At 36.1% G+C, this 15,817-nt stretch overlaps 1 protein-coding gene across 3 annotated transcripts in view; it reads left to right on the forward strand.

Moving 5' to 3' along the window:
- Positions 1–15,817, forward strand: part of KIF20B (kinesin family member 20B) — a 44,695-nt gene that overhangs the window by 1,152 nt on the left and 27,726 nt on the right. For all 3 annotated transcript variants that reach the window (XM_074874905.1, XM_074874907.1, XM_074874906.1), the window contains exons 3-16: positions 1,421–1,577; positions 2,066–2,152; positions 2,279–2,386; positions 2,585–2,723; positions 4,941–5,125; positions 7,084–7,132; positions 7,784–7,978; positions 9,421–9,532; positions 9,980–10,051; positions 10,547–10,693; positions 12,527–12,689; positions 13,695–13,940; positions 14,706–14,845; positions 15,454–15,604. In XM_074874905.1, coding sequence (XP_074731006.1) covers positions 1,422–1,577; positions 2,066–2,152; positions 2,279–2,386; positions 2,585–2,723; positions 4,941–5,125; positions 7,084–7,132; positions 7,784–7,978; positions 9,421–9,532; positions 9,980–10,051; positions 10,547–10,693; positions 12,527–12,689; positions 13,695–13,940; positions 14,706–14,845; positions 15,454–15,604 — 1,950 coding nt within the window. In that variant the 5' untranslated portion in view covers position 1,421. The remainder of the gene's footprint in view (positions 1–1,420; positions 1,578–2,065; positions 2,153–2,278; positions 2,387–2,584; positions 2,724–4,940; positions 5,126–7,083; positions 7,133–7,783; positions 7,979–9,420; positions 9,533–9,979; positions 10,052–10,546; positions 10,694–12,526; positions 12,690–13,694; positions 13,941–14,705; positions 14,846–15,453; positions 15,605–15,817) is intronic.

Consider the following 15,817-nt stretch of genomic DNA (forward strand, 5'->3'; position numbering starts at 1 on the left):
GTGTTTGTTCAAGCTTTGTCAGTATTTCAGGCCATGTTTTCCCTGGTTTTCATATAGTTTTCTGACAAAAATAAAAACTGTAGATTAAACTAAACATTGCTGCTTAGTTTATGTATAGCTTTACCTCATTTGCCTCTTGGTGAAGTTTGTCTAGCTTCATGAAGCCTTGTATCTGCCTTTTACAAGCTAGATAGGAAAGCTGAACTGTTAAATGTTTTGACACCAAAGTGCTGGTATATTTCAGTTTTTTTGCTGGGGGGAACAAAAATATTACAACTGCTTAATAGGCAACACCTTTTCTGAGCAAAAGGGCTTTGAACCAGCCCTGGTCTGTCCACTGTTTTAATGAATGCTGTGTGTTCTCCATTAGTATTTAGAGACAAAATATATATACATTGCTGTAGCATAGACATGGGAATGTAGTATTAGACCATTGAATCATCATGTCCAAAGCTTCAAAACTGTAGGAGATCATGTGGTAGATGTCTAATTGCTAGAATGCTTGCTGCCATAGTCTATGAGCCCAGTGAGTTGCTGTCATAGTCTGTGAGCCCAATGAGTTAAACTTAATCCATAACAAAAGCTGCCAAGCCACATCTGTAACATCACAGGAAAAAGCAATTGGAGTGAAGTGCAGACAAAATATACTAATATTTTGAAATAAAATGTACTTTTTAAAGATTATTTTGAAATCTACCTGTCTACTATCAACACTGAATCAATTTACTTTCATTTTCTATAGCAATTTTCACTGCCCAGATTCTGAGATGCACAAAAATCATTACATTTTGGATTAATAGATGAATTGCTGATCTATAAAATGAGTGAAAAAGTTACTAAAAAGCAGTTCTGTAACTTGCCCTCTGGCATGAGGTCTTCTAATTTTCTAGTGTCCCCTTAATAGCTAAAACTGTTAGTCTTCAGAATTTTTCTGAACTCTGTTATGTATTAAGCTACATTGTGTTATATTTATAATACCAATTATTTATCAGGTCCTGCAGAGATAACCATGAAGTTTGGGTTACTCTTGCAATGAACTTTTATTCTAAATGGACACAATAATGGGAAACGGATGTGGAACAATATGATTGTTCGGTGTTTTTATTTTTTAATTATATCTTCCTTGTCAGACATGGGTTTTAGCAAGGTTGTGGTATATGTGTAAGGCTTTTTCCCTGGTATTGCTTTGCATTGAAAGAAGAATGGCTGGTCTTGTTTCATCATGATGTGAACCCCATTTCAGACCCTCTCCCCAGCTATCAGAAACTTGATGTGTAAATTTTGAATAGGATAAAGAAAGCTTTCTCCTTAAAGAAACTGCAGTTATCAGTTTCAAATTGACTTGTCTTATATAAGAGACTTCAGAAGCTCTATGTTATGTGATCAGAAAGCAAAAGAAGGATTTTATTTTATCTCGCAGGATGGAACCAAATTTGGATAAAGAGGAATTTTTCAGACCATCCTATATTGCTAGTGCTGAGCCACTTCAAAGAACAGGGCCAGTAAGTGTGGAAGACCTTAAAACAGATCTCTCTGGTGATTTTTCTTTGGTTTCTTCAGACTCGGACACAAGCCAGGTAAGAAAGCTTTAATGTTTGCATTGTTTGGATATTTTTTAATAAGCTTAGTCTTTTCATCAATATGAATAATCAGAATTTTACAGAGAAGATGAAAAGCATCTTTAGTATGTTTTTAATTTGGAGGAGATAGATAGGATTAGACTAAGTTGTGTGGCACTGCATTGATACCTTATTGGGCGCATCAGTCTTGGAGCAGCTTAATCATGGAATGTTTTTGTGGGTTTCATTCTTGATTTCTCATTGCCTTAGCGTCGTGTGTGTATATATATATGCTGCAAGATTATGAACTCTTAAGTTACCACAGCAAACTTCTGCAGAGGCCTAAGCACTTGTGAAAACTGATGTAGTGAATTACTTTTGCTTCTCTTGTCATCAAATAAGTCTGTTCAAAGTAGCCTGGTGAAAATAAAACTGCCTTAACATGATAGCTATCCAACAAAAAATCTAGTCAAATTTCTAACTTCCTTAATTTTTTTTTATTTAAGAGGAACATTTTGGAGCCTAAGGGACACATACAAGTTTGCCTGCGTATTAGGCCATTTACATCGTTGGAGAGAGAAAATGAATTGCAGGTGTGACATTTATATAGCTTAAAAATACCTTAAATGTATGCTTGGGGTTTTTGGTTTGTTTTTTCCTCTAAGCTGAGCTTTTCATACTCTTTTCATGCCCGCATTGTTTCTGGTTCCTTTTAATAGAGCTGTGTTTCAATTGAAGATTCAACAAGTGTCATACTGAAGCCACCCCAAAATTCTTTGAGTCGACTGAGTGAAAAAACTGTTGGACAGAAGTTCACTTTTTCACAAGTAAATGAATTGTCTTTAAAAATTTTTAATACTTTCCTGGAAAAATTTGTTTAACTTTATATTATTAAATAGCAAGCCAACTAGATTTTTAAACTGTCAATAGTCTTTAAGATTATAAACATACAGAATTTAAAGGATTCTTTAAAAGTCTCTAATGATTGCTGAAACAAAATAAAGATGTTTCTTGGTAATGCTCAGGTGTTTGCCCCTGAAACAACTCAAGAAGAATTTTTTGAAGGCACCATGAAGCAACCAGTGCAAGACTTCTTAGATGGATATAATCGTCTTATTTTTACATATGGCGTTACAAATGCTGGGAAAACCTACACATTCCAAGGTATAAGTAGAAATGTGTTCTTGAATGAAATTCCTTTTTTTTTTTTTTTGAGAGGATTACTTCTAGCAGAAATATTATAACTCTTTCCTTTATTTAAGCTGTAGGCCCTGTACATTGGCTTCTCTTGAATAATAACAATAATAAATAGCCTTTGAAAGTCTCCTTCCATAACAAATATCACTAAACTGCCAACTGACAGTCGCTGCCAGAGTTTACGTAAACATACAGTGGTATTGCTTTGTAAGACTGTAATAATTTCAACCAGCTGTGTGTGACTTCTTTTTTCCTCCAAGTATCTAGAGGGAGGAGGGGGGAGTTAAGAAAATGTGTGTTCTGTATATCAGAATGTGAAAAGTGTGTAAGTCCAGACTAATATTTTTTAATCATTATTATAAAGGTCATATGCATCTTATAAGCATTGTCTCCAAATAAGGAATAGCATTTGAGTCTGTTTCAGTTATTACAGGCAGAGCATAAGTGTTTTGAAACATATTTGAGTACTTCCAATTATTTCTGTCTTGTCTCAAGTTTCTGAGTTTATCAATAATATCCTAGGAGACCTTGTCTTCCAATGTACTGTTTCTGTACTGTTAAAGCTCATTATCCTTTCTGGTTGGAAGATGTCATTCTTTAATTATTTTTCAAAGCATTTTAACAAATAAGGTGGCTTGATTTAGATGGAAACAATTTCTCCTATAATCAAATGGCAGTTCTAGATGCTATAATGCTTATTTTATACACAGAAGTAGTAGAAGGACAATATGTCTTATGCCATATGAAATTGATCTTTATTGAAGTGACATTGTCTTCTAAGTGATCTTCTGTTAGGTAGATTATAACTAAAGACTACTGCCAGTATTTTCAGTTATCATTAATCTGGGGCAATAATGGGATGCTCTGTCCTAATAAATAATAGGTAAATAACAAACCCCCAAAATTCCTAAAGTGTACAGTCCCGCATGCTTGACTAGTTTGGGCTATATTGTGTGGGTTTTCAAGAATTTTTGATTCATGTCTTTTCAGACTCTGGAGACTTTTTCATGCTATTATATTTTTCTAGGACTTAACTATCAACTTGTGATAAGAATTGTCAGGGCAGAATGTTGCCTACGGGGTGCCATGATTTCCTCTTCTGTTATTCCCAGTATTGTCAATATAGCCTTTCCTTTCTGGCATTACATGGGAGTCTGTATTCAGTCAGTGGCAAGGGACTTAAGTGAAAGATGCAACAGGTTTTTTTAGGACTGTTCATTGTTTGCCAGTGACTGCTACTTTGTTCATGTTAGGTTGAATTACAAGTGGCATTACAAGAAACAAAAAATTATGAGTAGATGAGGAGAAACAAATGTAATCCAACAGTACTTTAATATGTTATTTGGTTCCTAGCTTGGTGTTTGAGTGCCAGCTAGATTTTACATAGGTTCTGACTTGGGCAACACAGCTAGTGCTGTAACTGGTGAAAGCCCATCTGTCTCAGGAGCAGTAGAAATTATCAGAGGCTGGAAGATAATGCTGTCAGTCTGAGACAGGATAGTTGTTTCTCTTCCATTCTCCCCTCTTTCCTCTCCTCTCTGGTTTAGAAATCAAAGTTAAATGAACCCTTTTTAAACTTGCATCTGGATTCAGAAAGATCAAGTGTTCACTGAGGCTTTTATCTGACTCCTTTTTGCCTTTCATGTGCAAAAGTAGGATGCTTTGGTAGGAAAGGGTCTGGGACAGGGAAAGGAGTGAGTCTTCACAAGGCTTCTAGAACTTTTTTTGTAGGGTCTGTGGAATTAGTACAGGACTGCAGCTGAGAGATGAGTCATCAGTTGTATTTCCAGATTACTTCCGTGAGAGAGAGAGTGAAGGCAGCCTATAAAATGCAATTGAAAAACTGCAAATCTCTATTGAATGTGCGTTGGTTGTGGTTGGTTTGGTTTTGGTTTTTTTCCTTAAGGCTAAGTTTATGCAGAACACCCCATCAGTTTTTATGTTCTGTCCCTTACTGTCTAAGGGGTAGAGCATGAGCTGTTGCTGAAAGCCAAATACCTTTCAGAACACTAATGACATTGCTATTACCTTGAGAATAAAAAACCCACTGCTTCGTGCTGTAAGTGGCCTCCAAATTCATAATGTATGCCTTGAGATTAGAGTTGCTTATCTTTCTGTCTTTGTTTATTTGTATATCTTGTTCACAGTAATAATTAAGATCTTTCTTTGGTATGTTGCTTTCAGGGACAGAAGATGACATCGGTATTCTGCCAAGGACTATGGATATGTTGTTTAAAAGTATTCAAGGGAGGCTATACACAGCAATGGATTTCAAACCCCATCGGTGCAGAGATTATATAAGGCTGACTAGAGACCAAGTGAAAGAAGAAACTGCTATTAAAAATTCGATACTTCGCCTAACAAAAGAGGTAGAGGAGCACTTCTTTCTGTACTGATGAGTACATGCATCTTTAGATAGCTCAATGTTACCATATTAATTTTTCAATGGGAAGCAACTATCTGTATTTAAGTATGGATGTGTCTTTGCTGTCAGGTAGCTATTCAGATTAGCAGCAAAGTGAGCAGTATTGCTGATGAACCCTGTTCTGTGAATTTCTGCCTTGTGGCTGAATACTTTATAGAATGTAAACACTAAGTTTTTTTCTATAGTTTGAGCATCTGATAATTTATCCTCTGGGATTACTGGTGCTTAATAAGGACGGAATGCAAATAGTCTTGCCATCTGTGGGGATGCTAGTAGGTCTGCTCCTTTAAACAATTTACTCTCTTCCAGGATACTTGAAAGAGATTAATGATTTTGAGGTTGTTCCCCTCTTCCAGTCTATACAAATAACCTCAAAGGAAGCAAAGGTTTTTTTTGGAACAGCAGAGCTATAAAGCTGTTGGACTTCTAAAGATTTGAATTAAAACAGGTTTCTGCTGGACTTTATTCTTAAACAGTTCACTGTTGAGTAGTCCAGAAATACACTTCAGTTTCATGAATTGCTTGGAACTCTAAAGCTGTTTAGTCCAATTACAGTTGTGGGGATTTGTATTTTGTATAAGCATACCTTTTTCCTGGTGTCTTTAACTCTGAAATGAATGCAATAACGTAAGAAAACTGAGCATATGCTAGGAATTTGAACTAGAAAGGGATTGCAGTGCATTTTTTATTTTTAGTGAAAAGAATTAAGTATCTGCCTAGTGGTATGCTAGGTTATAATGCAGTGTTGTGGCTGTTGTGGGATGGAATATATCTGTTACCTTGATTTTTATCCGAGTTAGTTAACTGGAATTCTCCAGTGTGGAAGGCAGGTGGCAGCAGAATTCCTCAAGACTTCACTTCAAAAGCACAGACATATGTTATATCTAGCTCTAGCAGTCTTTAAGGGCTTCAGAAATAACGATCATGTATGTGTCCCCTGTAGTTTTGCCACTAAATTTCTAAGCTGAAGTATTGTTCTTATAACAACAGTTTTCAAAGTTTGCACCTACTTCAACAGAGAGAGGTTTGGGTGGGTGTTTTATATATGTAAAGCTTAAACCTGAAAGTTTTGATTACTTATGTATTTAACTATGACATATGCTCTTGACAAAACATTAAAAAAACCCAACCCAAATCACACCTTTATTTTAATCCATGTTTCTTCTCTTAAGCATACTGGTTTTGGTAGATGAGTTACACTTCTTTGCAGTTCTGTGCCTAAAAAAACCAACCAAAACTAAGAGTGGGAATGGAGTGTATGTGTATTAACCTCTATCTGTAGGGATTTGTTTTACTTTTGTTTTTAAGAGTTCAGCAGAAGGAAGTTTTCCTTCTCTTTTTAAAACCTAGGCTTTATCTCAACTGTGATACAGACTATATCATATAGTAGTAAGTTGTTCACTTAATTTCTTAAGTGAACAAGTGTTCTACATTTACCTCTGTTTCTGAGAGTTGACCTAGGAAGCTGTAAGATATAGAATCCTGAATTAGCAAAATACCAATAATAAAAAATTTCCAGACTCTCTAGATTCACCAGGTTAAGAATAATGTGTAAACTACAACTGGACTTCCACAAATAATCCTGTTAAATCACCCTGTTTCTCTGTGGGGTCCCACCCCTCTATTTTTCTGTGGCTAGTTTTCCTCTGGCTCAGCAAGTTGAAATGCTATATACTGTGATAGGGCCTGATGTAAGGGAAGTGTCAGGGATGAGTATTAAGGTAAGAACAATCCTTTCAATAGGAGTGAACAGGTGCATTGAACTAGACATGATGCCTAGTCAGGATCTTTGTATTGGCATATTGCAACTACACTGTATTACTGTCTAGTAGGAGCTGTTACAAAAGTAACTGGTGATCTACTGTCAAGGATGTATCTTAAAGCCTCTGTTCTGTTTTGTAGGTAGACCATCAAGATAGCACTAACAGCAAAGCACCAGTTGATCGTAAGGGTATGTTTTATATTAAAGAATTGCAATTAAAGCAGGCAAAGAAGCTTTCTTAAGGTCAACAACTGACTTCTGGCCTATGTTAATAATAAAATGACTACTTGGCATTTTTAGATGCCTGTGAATTGGATAGTGATCAAGTTATCTGGCCAGAAAACACAAGGATAAAATGCTTAGAAGTATACCTGAACAGGGATTAAATGAGATGAAACTATGGCAAGGAAAAATAGTACTACTTATGCTATGGTCTCTAGTGGTATCCTGACCCTGTATGTAATTAGATAAACCTAATTCTAGCATTTAAAAACTACCTAAATACTAGGGTTGCTTTAAAATGTTAGAATGACATGTACTTGTCAGTTTAATTCTCTGTCTTCTGAAGATATTGAAGAGACTTGAATAATTCTAACAAAGCTGCATGTTTTTGATAGAATTTGCAAGTGGGAAAGGAAGTGGTAGATTAGATGTCTGGCAAATATGTAGGGTAAGCATGTGACTTTCAGATATTTAAGGGGAGAAAAGTTTCAAGGTATTTTTGTCTGGGGTAAGTGCTTTTTAGAAGGCTGATGTAATAACAGTTTTCACTTACTAATTTTTTAAATAAAGTTTATTTTACAAGGTCTATACTGACTTGTAATATTTTGTACTTGACAGATTTGGAAGAACTCTTAAAAGGCTCAGAACAATCTAGCACAACTGCGAAAAATCACGTGAAATTTTCTCTTTGGGTTTCATTTTGTGAGATTTACAATGAATGTTTTTATGATCTACTGATTCCTATGTCAAATGACAAGAAAAGAAAAACACTACGCCTTGCTCAAGATATCAAGGGATGTTCTTATGTAAAAGGTGATTAGAATACATTGCAAATGCCAAATGTGTAATTTGAGAAGTCAGTCTTCCTGTAATAATATTTATTTCTAGATTAGAAAACTCCTAACTGTATTCACTGTGGCACTAGAAATGTCTACCTTGTGTATGAAAGGCACCAATCTACATACACAGAAGTATCTGTACCTTCAATAGTGTTTTCTCTCTGTTGTTAACTGTAACTCTTAAAAGCCTGCGTGCACTCCACTGCCTTGATGTTTCGTTGAAATGGGAAAAATATTGAGAACAATTGACAAATTTTTTAGTGTTTTGTTTTTTTCCATTTTCTTAAAAAAGACTCCAAATTCTTACCTATAGTTATAATTGGCTCAACAGTTCTATTTTTTTAGTATTTTCAGAGAATATGTGAGAAAGTTCAGTCTGACTGCAAATTACATTTTACAGTACTCTAATCAAGCCTGTGATGTAATTTGTTGTGGGTTGGGGGAGGTGGGGAGTTAGCAGACCTCTAACAGTTCAGTGTTTGTTTCTGGCCATGGAAATAACAGGTTTCAAATCCTATTTGATTTATAGGTTCTTTGGAAAATCAAGACACCAATTCTAGATTAAAGGCTTTTTTGTAGGTGTTTGGCCTGCTCCTTTTATCTTTCATATGCCAAACTATAATTCAAAAAGCTGAATCAGATGATAAACCCAACTCCTTCATTTCTTCAAAGACTAGAAAATGTGTGAAGTAGGAAATAGTCTGCTTTGAGCTATGCTTCAGCATAATCTCTTTTTATAATGTTTGGAAGTATAAGGCTGTTCCTGATGTTATTGAGGAAAACAAGCTGATGATTTTCTTACTTTTCTTTGTGACAGCTGGTATTTTTGCTAGTACAATTTTGGTGACCTCTGGTTTAACAGAGGCCATAATGTTCATATTATAAGTTCCATTAGTAGGGTTGTAGGTATTTACTCTAGCCCATACCAAGGTGATATACAGTCATCATATTGCAGACAAAATTCTTCACTGATTTTTTTTTTTTTTTTTTTTTTTTTAACCTTGATGGCCCTGAAAGATGTCTAGGTGATTTCCCCCCCTGCCCTCAAAATCATAGGCTAAACCAGAGAAGCTGTCCAGGTAGAATTCTGCCTTGATGAACATAGGGCTTTCATGCTCATATTAGATCCTATGCTTTGGCTTTTCAGAGTGGAGGCTAAGGTTGCTCACTTAATTTGGATGGAGCATATTTCTGTGTGCTAATAGGATGAAATGGTGAGAGATATGTGCCCTTCCTTTCCCATGGAAGGAAGAATCTTGATCTTGTCATCGTATAATTTCTGTCTGAAGCATGCTTAGTAAAATGTTTTTGTCTCAAATAAACATATTATTCTTGGTGTGCATATGTTATCCCCTAATCATTTCTTTCTTTTTGATAATGATATTTACAAGATTACCATGTTTATTCTTCCTAAAGATCTGCAGTGGGTTCAGATTTCTGATTCTAAAGAAGCTTTTAGACTTCTAAAACTGGGGTTGAAACACCAGAGTATCGCAAGCACGAAGCTAAATACTTTCTCCAGCAGAAGGTGAGAAACTTTTTGAATAGCACTGGGCATAGGATGGTGTCTGGGAGGAAGGGGGAATTAAAATATGGATTGTGGCTTTTAGGAGGGGAAGAGGCTTTAACAGGGTCTAGATATCTAGGTTTGGCATCCTTTAGCACTATGTGACCCAATGTTTTTAGTTAAAAGGATTCAATCCTTCAGTAAGATGAACATGTACAAAAGCTAACAGATTTATCAAATACTCTCCTTCAAGCAAAAGCACTTAGCTTTATTCCATCTAAATGTCTGAGGAAAAAGCAAAATAAAGGCTACACCAGCATCTCTTTAAAAGTTTGTATCTGATAGAGTATATGCTTAGACAAGTTGACAGATTCAACAGTGTTTTGAACAGATGTTGTGGAGGCTAAAAATATTTTGAAGGTATTAGTCTACTTTATCTTCTCTGCTGATTTAAACTTTTCCTTTTAGTCACAGCATATTCACAGTTAAGATACTAAAAATTGAAGATTCAGGAGCCCCACAAGTGACCCGAGTCAATGAGTAAGTTCAGAGCGGAGACCCTCTCTTCTTTTCTGATGAAGTTGTCAATTATCTTCTGTGTTGGTGTACTGGTACTGACTATATACCCAGTGCTTCCTGGTAGAAACTCATGCACTTTCTACCCACTTCCCACTTCCTTTTCCCCACTTGCTACAATCATGCAGTACTTGGCCCTCTATCTCCAGCCATCAGGTTGCAGTGCTGTTCTATATTTTGTCCCCTCTGTTCAGCACAAGGTTCTGTTAGCCTGCTATATACCTGAACTCATCTAAGTCCTCAAAAGGAAGAGGGGGGGGAATAAGAAGTGTGTTGGGAAAAGATTTGTCCGGAAGTAATGTAAAATTTGATTGGGAAAGCAACACTGAAAAGGATGGAAGTGTTCGTGCAGATGAAGATCAAGAAATTCTTCCTCTAAAAACAGTGATCATTTTAAAAAGTGAATAATTTGTGCATGTTCTAAGGTAAATAAAGGGAGTTTTCCTTATCTGCTTTCAGATTGTCAATGTGTGATCTTGCTGGTTCAGAAAGATATGCCAAGACCCACAATGAAGGTCATAGATTGAAAGAGAGTGGAAATATAAACACCTCTCTTCTGATTCTAGGCAAGTGTATTAACGCACTCAAGAATTCTCAACAGTCAAAGTAAGTCCTTTTACAAATTGCAAACTGGTTGTGGCTTTTAGGTATTACCTACAATGTTTAAAATATGCAATGCTAATACTAAGTTTTTGGTGGAAATGATGTATAGACTTGTCGATCTACCAAAGTTATCTTAAACTTGCCTTGTTCTGCTCTTTAAATCATCAATTCTAATCTCCTTTAAGCATGCTATTGTATATTTTAGCAACTTAACTTTACTCTTCTGAGCTTTGTTTATCAAAAAATCGAACTTTTGAATAAGTTTAAAACCCCCTTTTCACTAGTGTCATAGTAAGTGTCAAATTTTTAGCCTTTTATTACTCCTTATGAACTAACTCAACTGTCTATACTTCTAGTGTAACATTTTTTCATCAGCAGAATATTGCTGTGCTATCATAACTGTGCACCATTTGAGAAAATTTGTCTGTTTTCTAATAAATACTGACATAACTTTTAACACTCTCCTCCTGATCCAGCTAGCCATATGCAGACAAAAGAAAGCCTTCCTACTATTTATGCCCTAGCTTGGGGATCTAAATAAGAGTGAAATAATACAAGAAGCTAGTTGTCTAAAAACAGTACAATATATAGTCACAGCTGGATATAACTGTCTAGGAACTGCTTTCTCCACATGTTCTCATTTGCAGCTCTATTTCTGTCCCAGAAGTTAAATGAACTCAGTCTGCTGATTGATGTGCTTTGCCAAATTCACTTACCCCGTAGCACTCTTCCTGACAGCCTGTTCAAAGTCTGTAACACCTTAAGATGAAGAAGCTTTACTAGCGTGTGTTCCTGATTATGTTTTGTGAATTTACAGTCTGTCTTATTTTTCTTTCTTTCCAGATAGGAAGGATGCATTAAAACTAGCGGCTGCTTAGAGGGCTGTTGATGTATTCAGAATGTCTTTTTCTGATCCTAATAACTTGGAATTTTAAGAGATCATGCTTCAGAGCATTTCTTCTATATTGTTAAAGTGTTAATACATGCTCTTTGCAAGTTGAACAGGAAATAGTAACTTTCTTAAAATTGTTTTGGACTACCAGTCCTGCAGCAAAGCTACTTATGAGCTGTCTATGTACTCTGGTAGGAGTGTTACTATCTTCCTGAGTTCTGTAGCACTGTTCATATAACTGAATAGCTGTTATGTGTCCAAAATGCAGGCAATCTATTTGGTGGCAAGTGTGTGTTCAGTCATGTTTTAGGAATTCTCATAAAATTCCCTATAAACATCAAAAACTACATCACCAGCTGTTAAATTCAAGGGCACAAATTGTGATTTTTTTTTTTTATTATTATTGTTTTATTTTTTATTTTTTTTATTTTTTTAGGAAGTGCCAAACTGCTGGGAGATTAGGAAGAAAGTTCTGAAAAGTATCTCCATGTGTTTGGTGTATACTCATTTTCTTGCATAGGCACTTGCTCTTGTCCGTTCTCAGAGGCCGGATACTGAGTGAGAGAGATCTCTGATAATGTTGGGTACTGCATACCTAGAACTAGATATGTTCTCTTCATTAATGTGGAAGGGAAGAGAGAGGTTGGGGTATAGTTTGATGTAACATGAGGCTATGTGACCTGCCCAAGGCTAAACGTTGAACACTCTTTCAGTTTAAGTGCTCCCATTGGTTATATTGCTATAGCCTATCTAAGATAATGGCTAAAGCCACAGTCACAACAGCCACATGGTCTCTCTACAAACAGCTGCATCTAGTCCAAAACAATTTTAATTTATTTAATGACTACTACTTTAATAAATATTTTTAAGTCTTCATGCTGGGTAGCTTTTACACTGACTGGAAATTATTAAACATCTGGGCATCTGTTCTTTTGTCTTTAAAGGTTGCAGCAGCACATACCCTTTCGGGAAAGTAAACTAACTCATTTCCTTCAAGGATTCTTCAGTGGAAAGGGGAGGGTATACATGATAGTAAACATAAACCAATGTGCTTCAACATATGATGAAACACTCAATGTGTTAAAGTTCTCGGCCATTGCACAAAAAGTAAGTGTGTTGTAGTTTATCTTGATCAGTACTTCTGATTTGCCTTTAAAGAACAGGTTCCTCACTTCTAAGAATATGAATTTAGTTACTGGATTTTTCTGTCTCATGTTGCAATCATATTTTCTAATTACTCCTAGTCAGGCTTTATTTCCTTGTAAAGCTTTAAAAAAGGCTTTGTTGGGACATATATTTTTTTTGTGGGAGGGGGAACATCTCCTATTAAAAATATATAATTCCCATAAAATATCCAGACTGACAAGACACTTGCTATATTTGGAAGAAATTCCCTGAGATCTGGGTGAATTTTTCTTCTGTAGTCACAGCATGCTCTTACCTAGGAGCAAGTCTAGGTGCCTCATATACTACTGCTATCTTAATTTGGAATATTGCTCACCTGAAATATATAGATTGAGCACCAAAGAGAATTTGAAAGGTCGTCTTTATGTCCTTAGAAGCTTCAGTGGGAAGGTGGAGGTTAAGCAGAATGAGTAGGAGTAAGTGCAGTGATATAACCCTGGCGGAGTTGGAAGACAAAAGTATTGGGGATCAGTGCTGCAGCCTTAATAGAAGCCATGGTAAACTTCTGTTGACAGTTAAATATGTTCAAAGGACAATAGATCCAGGCCATTAGAATGTGGGCTCATCTAAATCGGTTAAGTACAACACTAAAACAAACAGAATTTGTTGGATGGCATTTGTGTAATGCAACTAGAAACTCAAAGTATAGGAAATACAGAAATCTGAAGGTGCATGAGGTGGCAACCCTCTTGTATGTTGTCAAGCTAGTGAAACTAGGTGTTCCTGCAATCAAAAGAAGGGTTAGACTCTAAAGTGACTCCTTTATACTCTAGCTGGAAACCAGTTGAAGTAGTAACTCTGAACAGATGATAGACTGGGGGAGTACTATGCTCAGGAGACCTATAGGAAAGTGCAACAGGTATATCTTGGAAGTGCCAGTAGAGGATTAAAAAATACTGAAGACTTTATTCTTTGTTTTCTGGGTAGGTTTTAGCTATGGACACATCTGTTTTTGTCCAAGATCAGTCATTTGACCAGAAAACAACAACATCATCACTACTTAATCACATTAAAATGCCAGTTTCAAGGAAAAGAGTTACTGTCCTATGGGACAGGAGCTTAGAAGATGTGACTGAAGATGATAATGAGATGGAGGAACAGCATATGTCAGGAGAAGAAGCAGTGCAGAAACATGAAGATAATAAAGTTCTTATTGGAAAAAAAGAGTACATGGTATGTGCCAGGGGTATGTTAAGGATTAGTGTAGCATGGAGTCTTGAAGCAAGGTATTATTCTGGTTTTCCCCCTCTCACCTTTCTTTTTTTTTTTATTTTTTTCTGATCACCCTTATTTTATCTAAATCCAGCATTAAGAACTAAAAGTGGGATTACTCATGGTGTGATGCCTGTTGTGGGAAAACTCTATAATGTGTCTAAATATAGACTAAGCAGTAAGAATTGCAGATTTGGCTTTCTCTCCTTTTGGTAGCCTATGGTCAATGCACAGCAAGTATTACTTGGTTTTAGCAATATAGAAGACTGTTTCTCTGTATTCTGTGTACAAGAAAATGCTGAAAACTGTTCCTTAAGGAACAGCAAATTTAGTCACTTCTAGGGAAGATGAGGAGGGAACTGAGGACTAGAAACTGTTTTGTGGAGGTTTCATTAATATTGCCCCAAAAATGAGCATCTGGAAACCGAGCCAGATCCTGTGGAGCTTAAGTCTGTTTAAGACAACTTCAACAATTCTTGTAATAAAATGAATGTTCTTTACAAATGCCTGCTCTGGGCAAACTTATAAATTGCTGTGTTAGTACCAAACAGATATCTTGATCTACTCATAAATCTTCCTGTTTACGAATAAGCTAATAAAAGAACTGGAAGAAATTTTTTCAGGTGGAAGGGTAAAGTGGTGTTGGTAGTGTTTGAGGAATGAGAAAAATCTCACTTATGGGAAACCATTTATTTATGAAAAACTTAATACTAATGGTAATTCTAGATGCTGCTGAATCTTGTAGAAGAGTTGAAGAACAAACTTATTACTGAAAAGAAGAATAAGTTACTGCTGGAACTAAAAATTCGTGAAGAGGTGACGCAGGAATTTGCCAAATATTTTGCTGAGCAGGAAATAGATTTCAAGTAAGTTAGCTTTAAGTGGTTTTTAAAGTTAATGATTTAAAAGAAATGAAATTAAATTCACTTATTTGTTAAATCTGTCTCTTGGCTATAAGAGACCACACTCTTCTGCTGGACTTACTGCCTCTGTTAATAGATCAGTTTTTGTTTGGACTGTGACTTCAGGAAAAATACTGTGTAGGAAAGGCTTTGATTTTTGGGGGGGATGGGGGGTGTGTGTGTGTGTATGTAATCTGTAAGCAGTGTTCCTGTAGAGCTCTCCCTAACAGAAGAGCTTTGATAGGATGTCTATAGAAAGAGTGACACTTGCAAATTCTTTGCTTACTGCAGTCTTAGTGATACTTCAAATGGGTATTCTGGCTCAAGAAGCTTAGAAAAAATGCTTGTAGTCAAGTGTTAGCCATAATCTGTGTATATATGTCTCCCCCTCATTCTTCAGGAGTGTGCGTGCAGGAAATATACTTCTACTCTGGTGTAGCAACACCATTTTGTGTATTGTTCTATCGTGCCAAAATAAAGAAAAAAAATCTTTGTTTATAGGCAGCTGTACTAATAACTTTGTAGCAGCTCATACTAGCTAGCTTTTATCTGACTTATTTTTCCTAATATAGCGAGTTCCTTTCTTACGAACGAGAACGGCTTCAAGAAGATTCTGACAGACGCCTGGAAATCTTCAAGGAACTTGTAAATGGTTATCTTGAAGACATGGATGAAGAAAATGAACTAAAGGATAAGCCTTGCAGTGAACAAGCTGGACCTCTGGTATTATCCCCCTGATAACATCCCTTTCACTAACTACCTGTTATGGTGATGGTATGTCTCAAGAATTAGAAGAATGGTTTCAAGGAATTGCATGCTGCCTAACTGTATCCTCAGCAAGATATATTTATCATGTTAAACAGGAGTAGTTGCTGTGCCTCGGATATGCATTTAGGAATCTGGGGTTTTCTGCATTTCTGCAACACAAAGTGAAAA

Source organism: Strix uralensis, chromosome 7 (genome assembly GCF_047716275.1).
Source record: "Strix uralensis isolate ZFMK-TIS-50842 chromosome 7, bStrUra1, whole genome shotgun sequence".
NCBI classification, from domain to species: Eukaryota; Metazoa; Chordata; class Aves; order Strigiformes; family Strigidae; genus Strix; species Strix uralensis.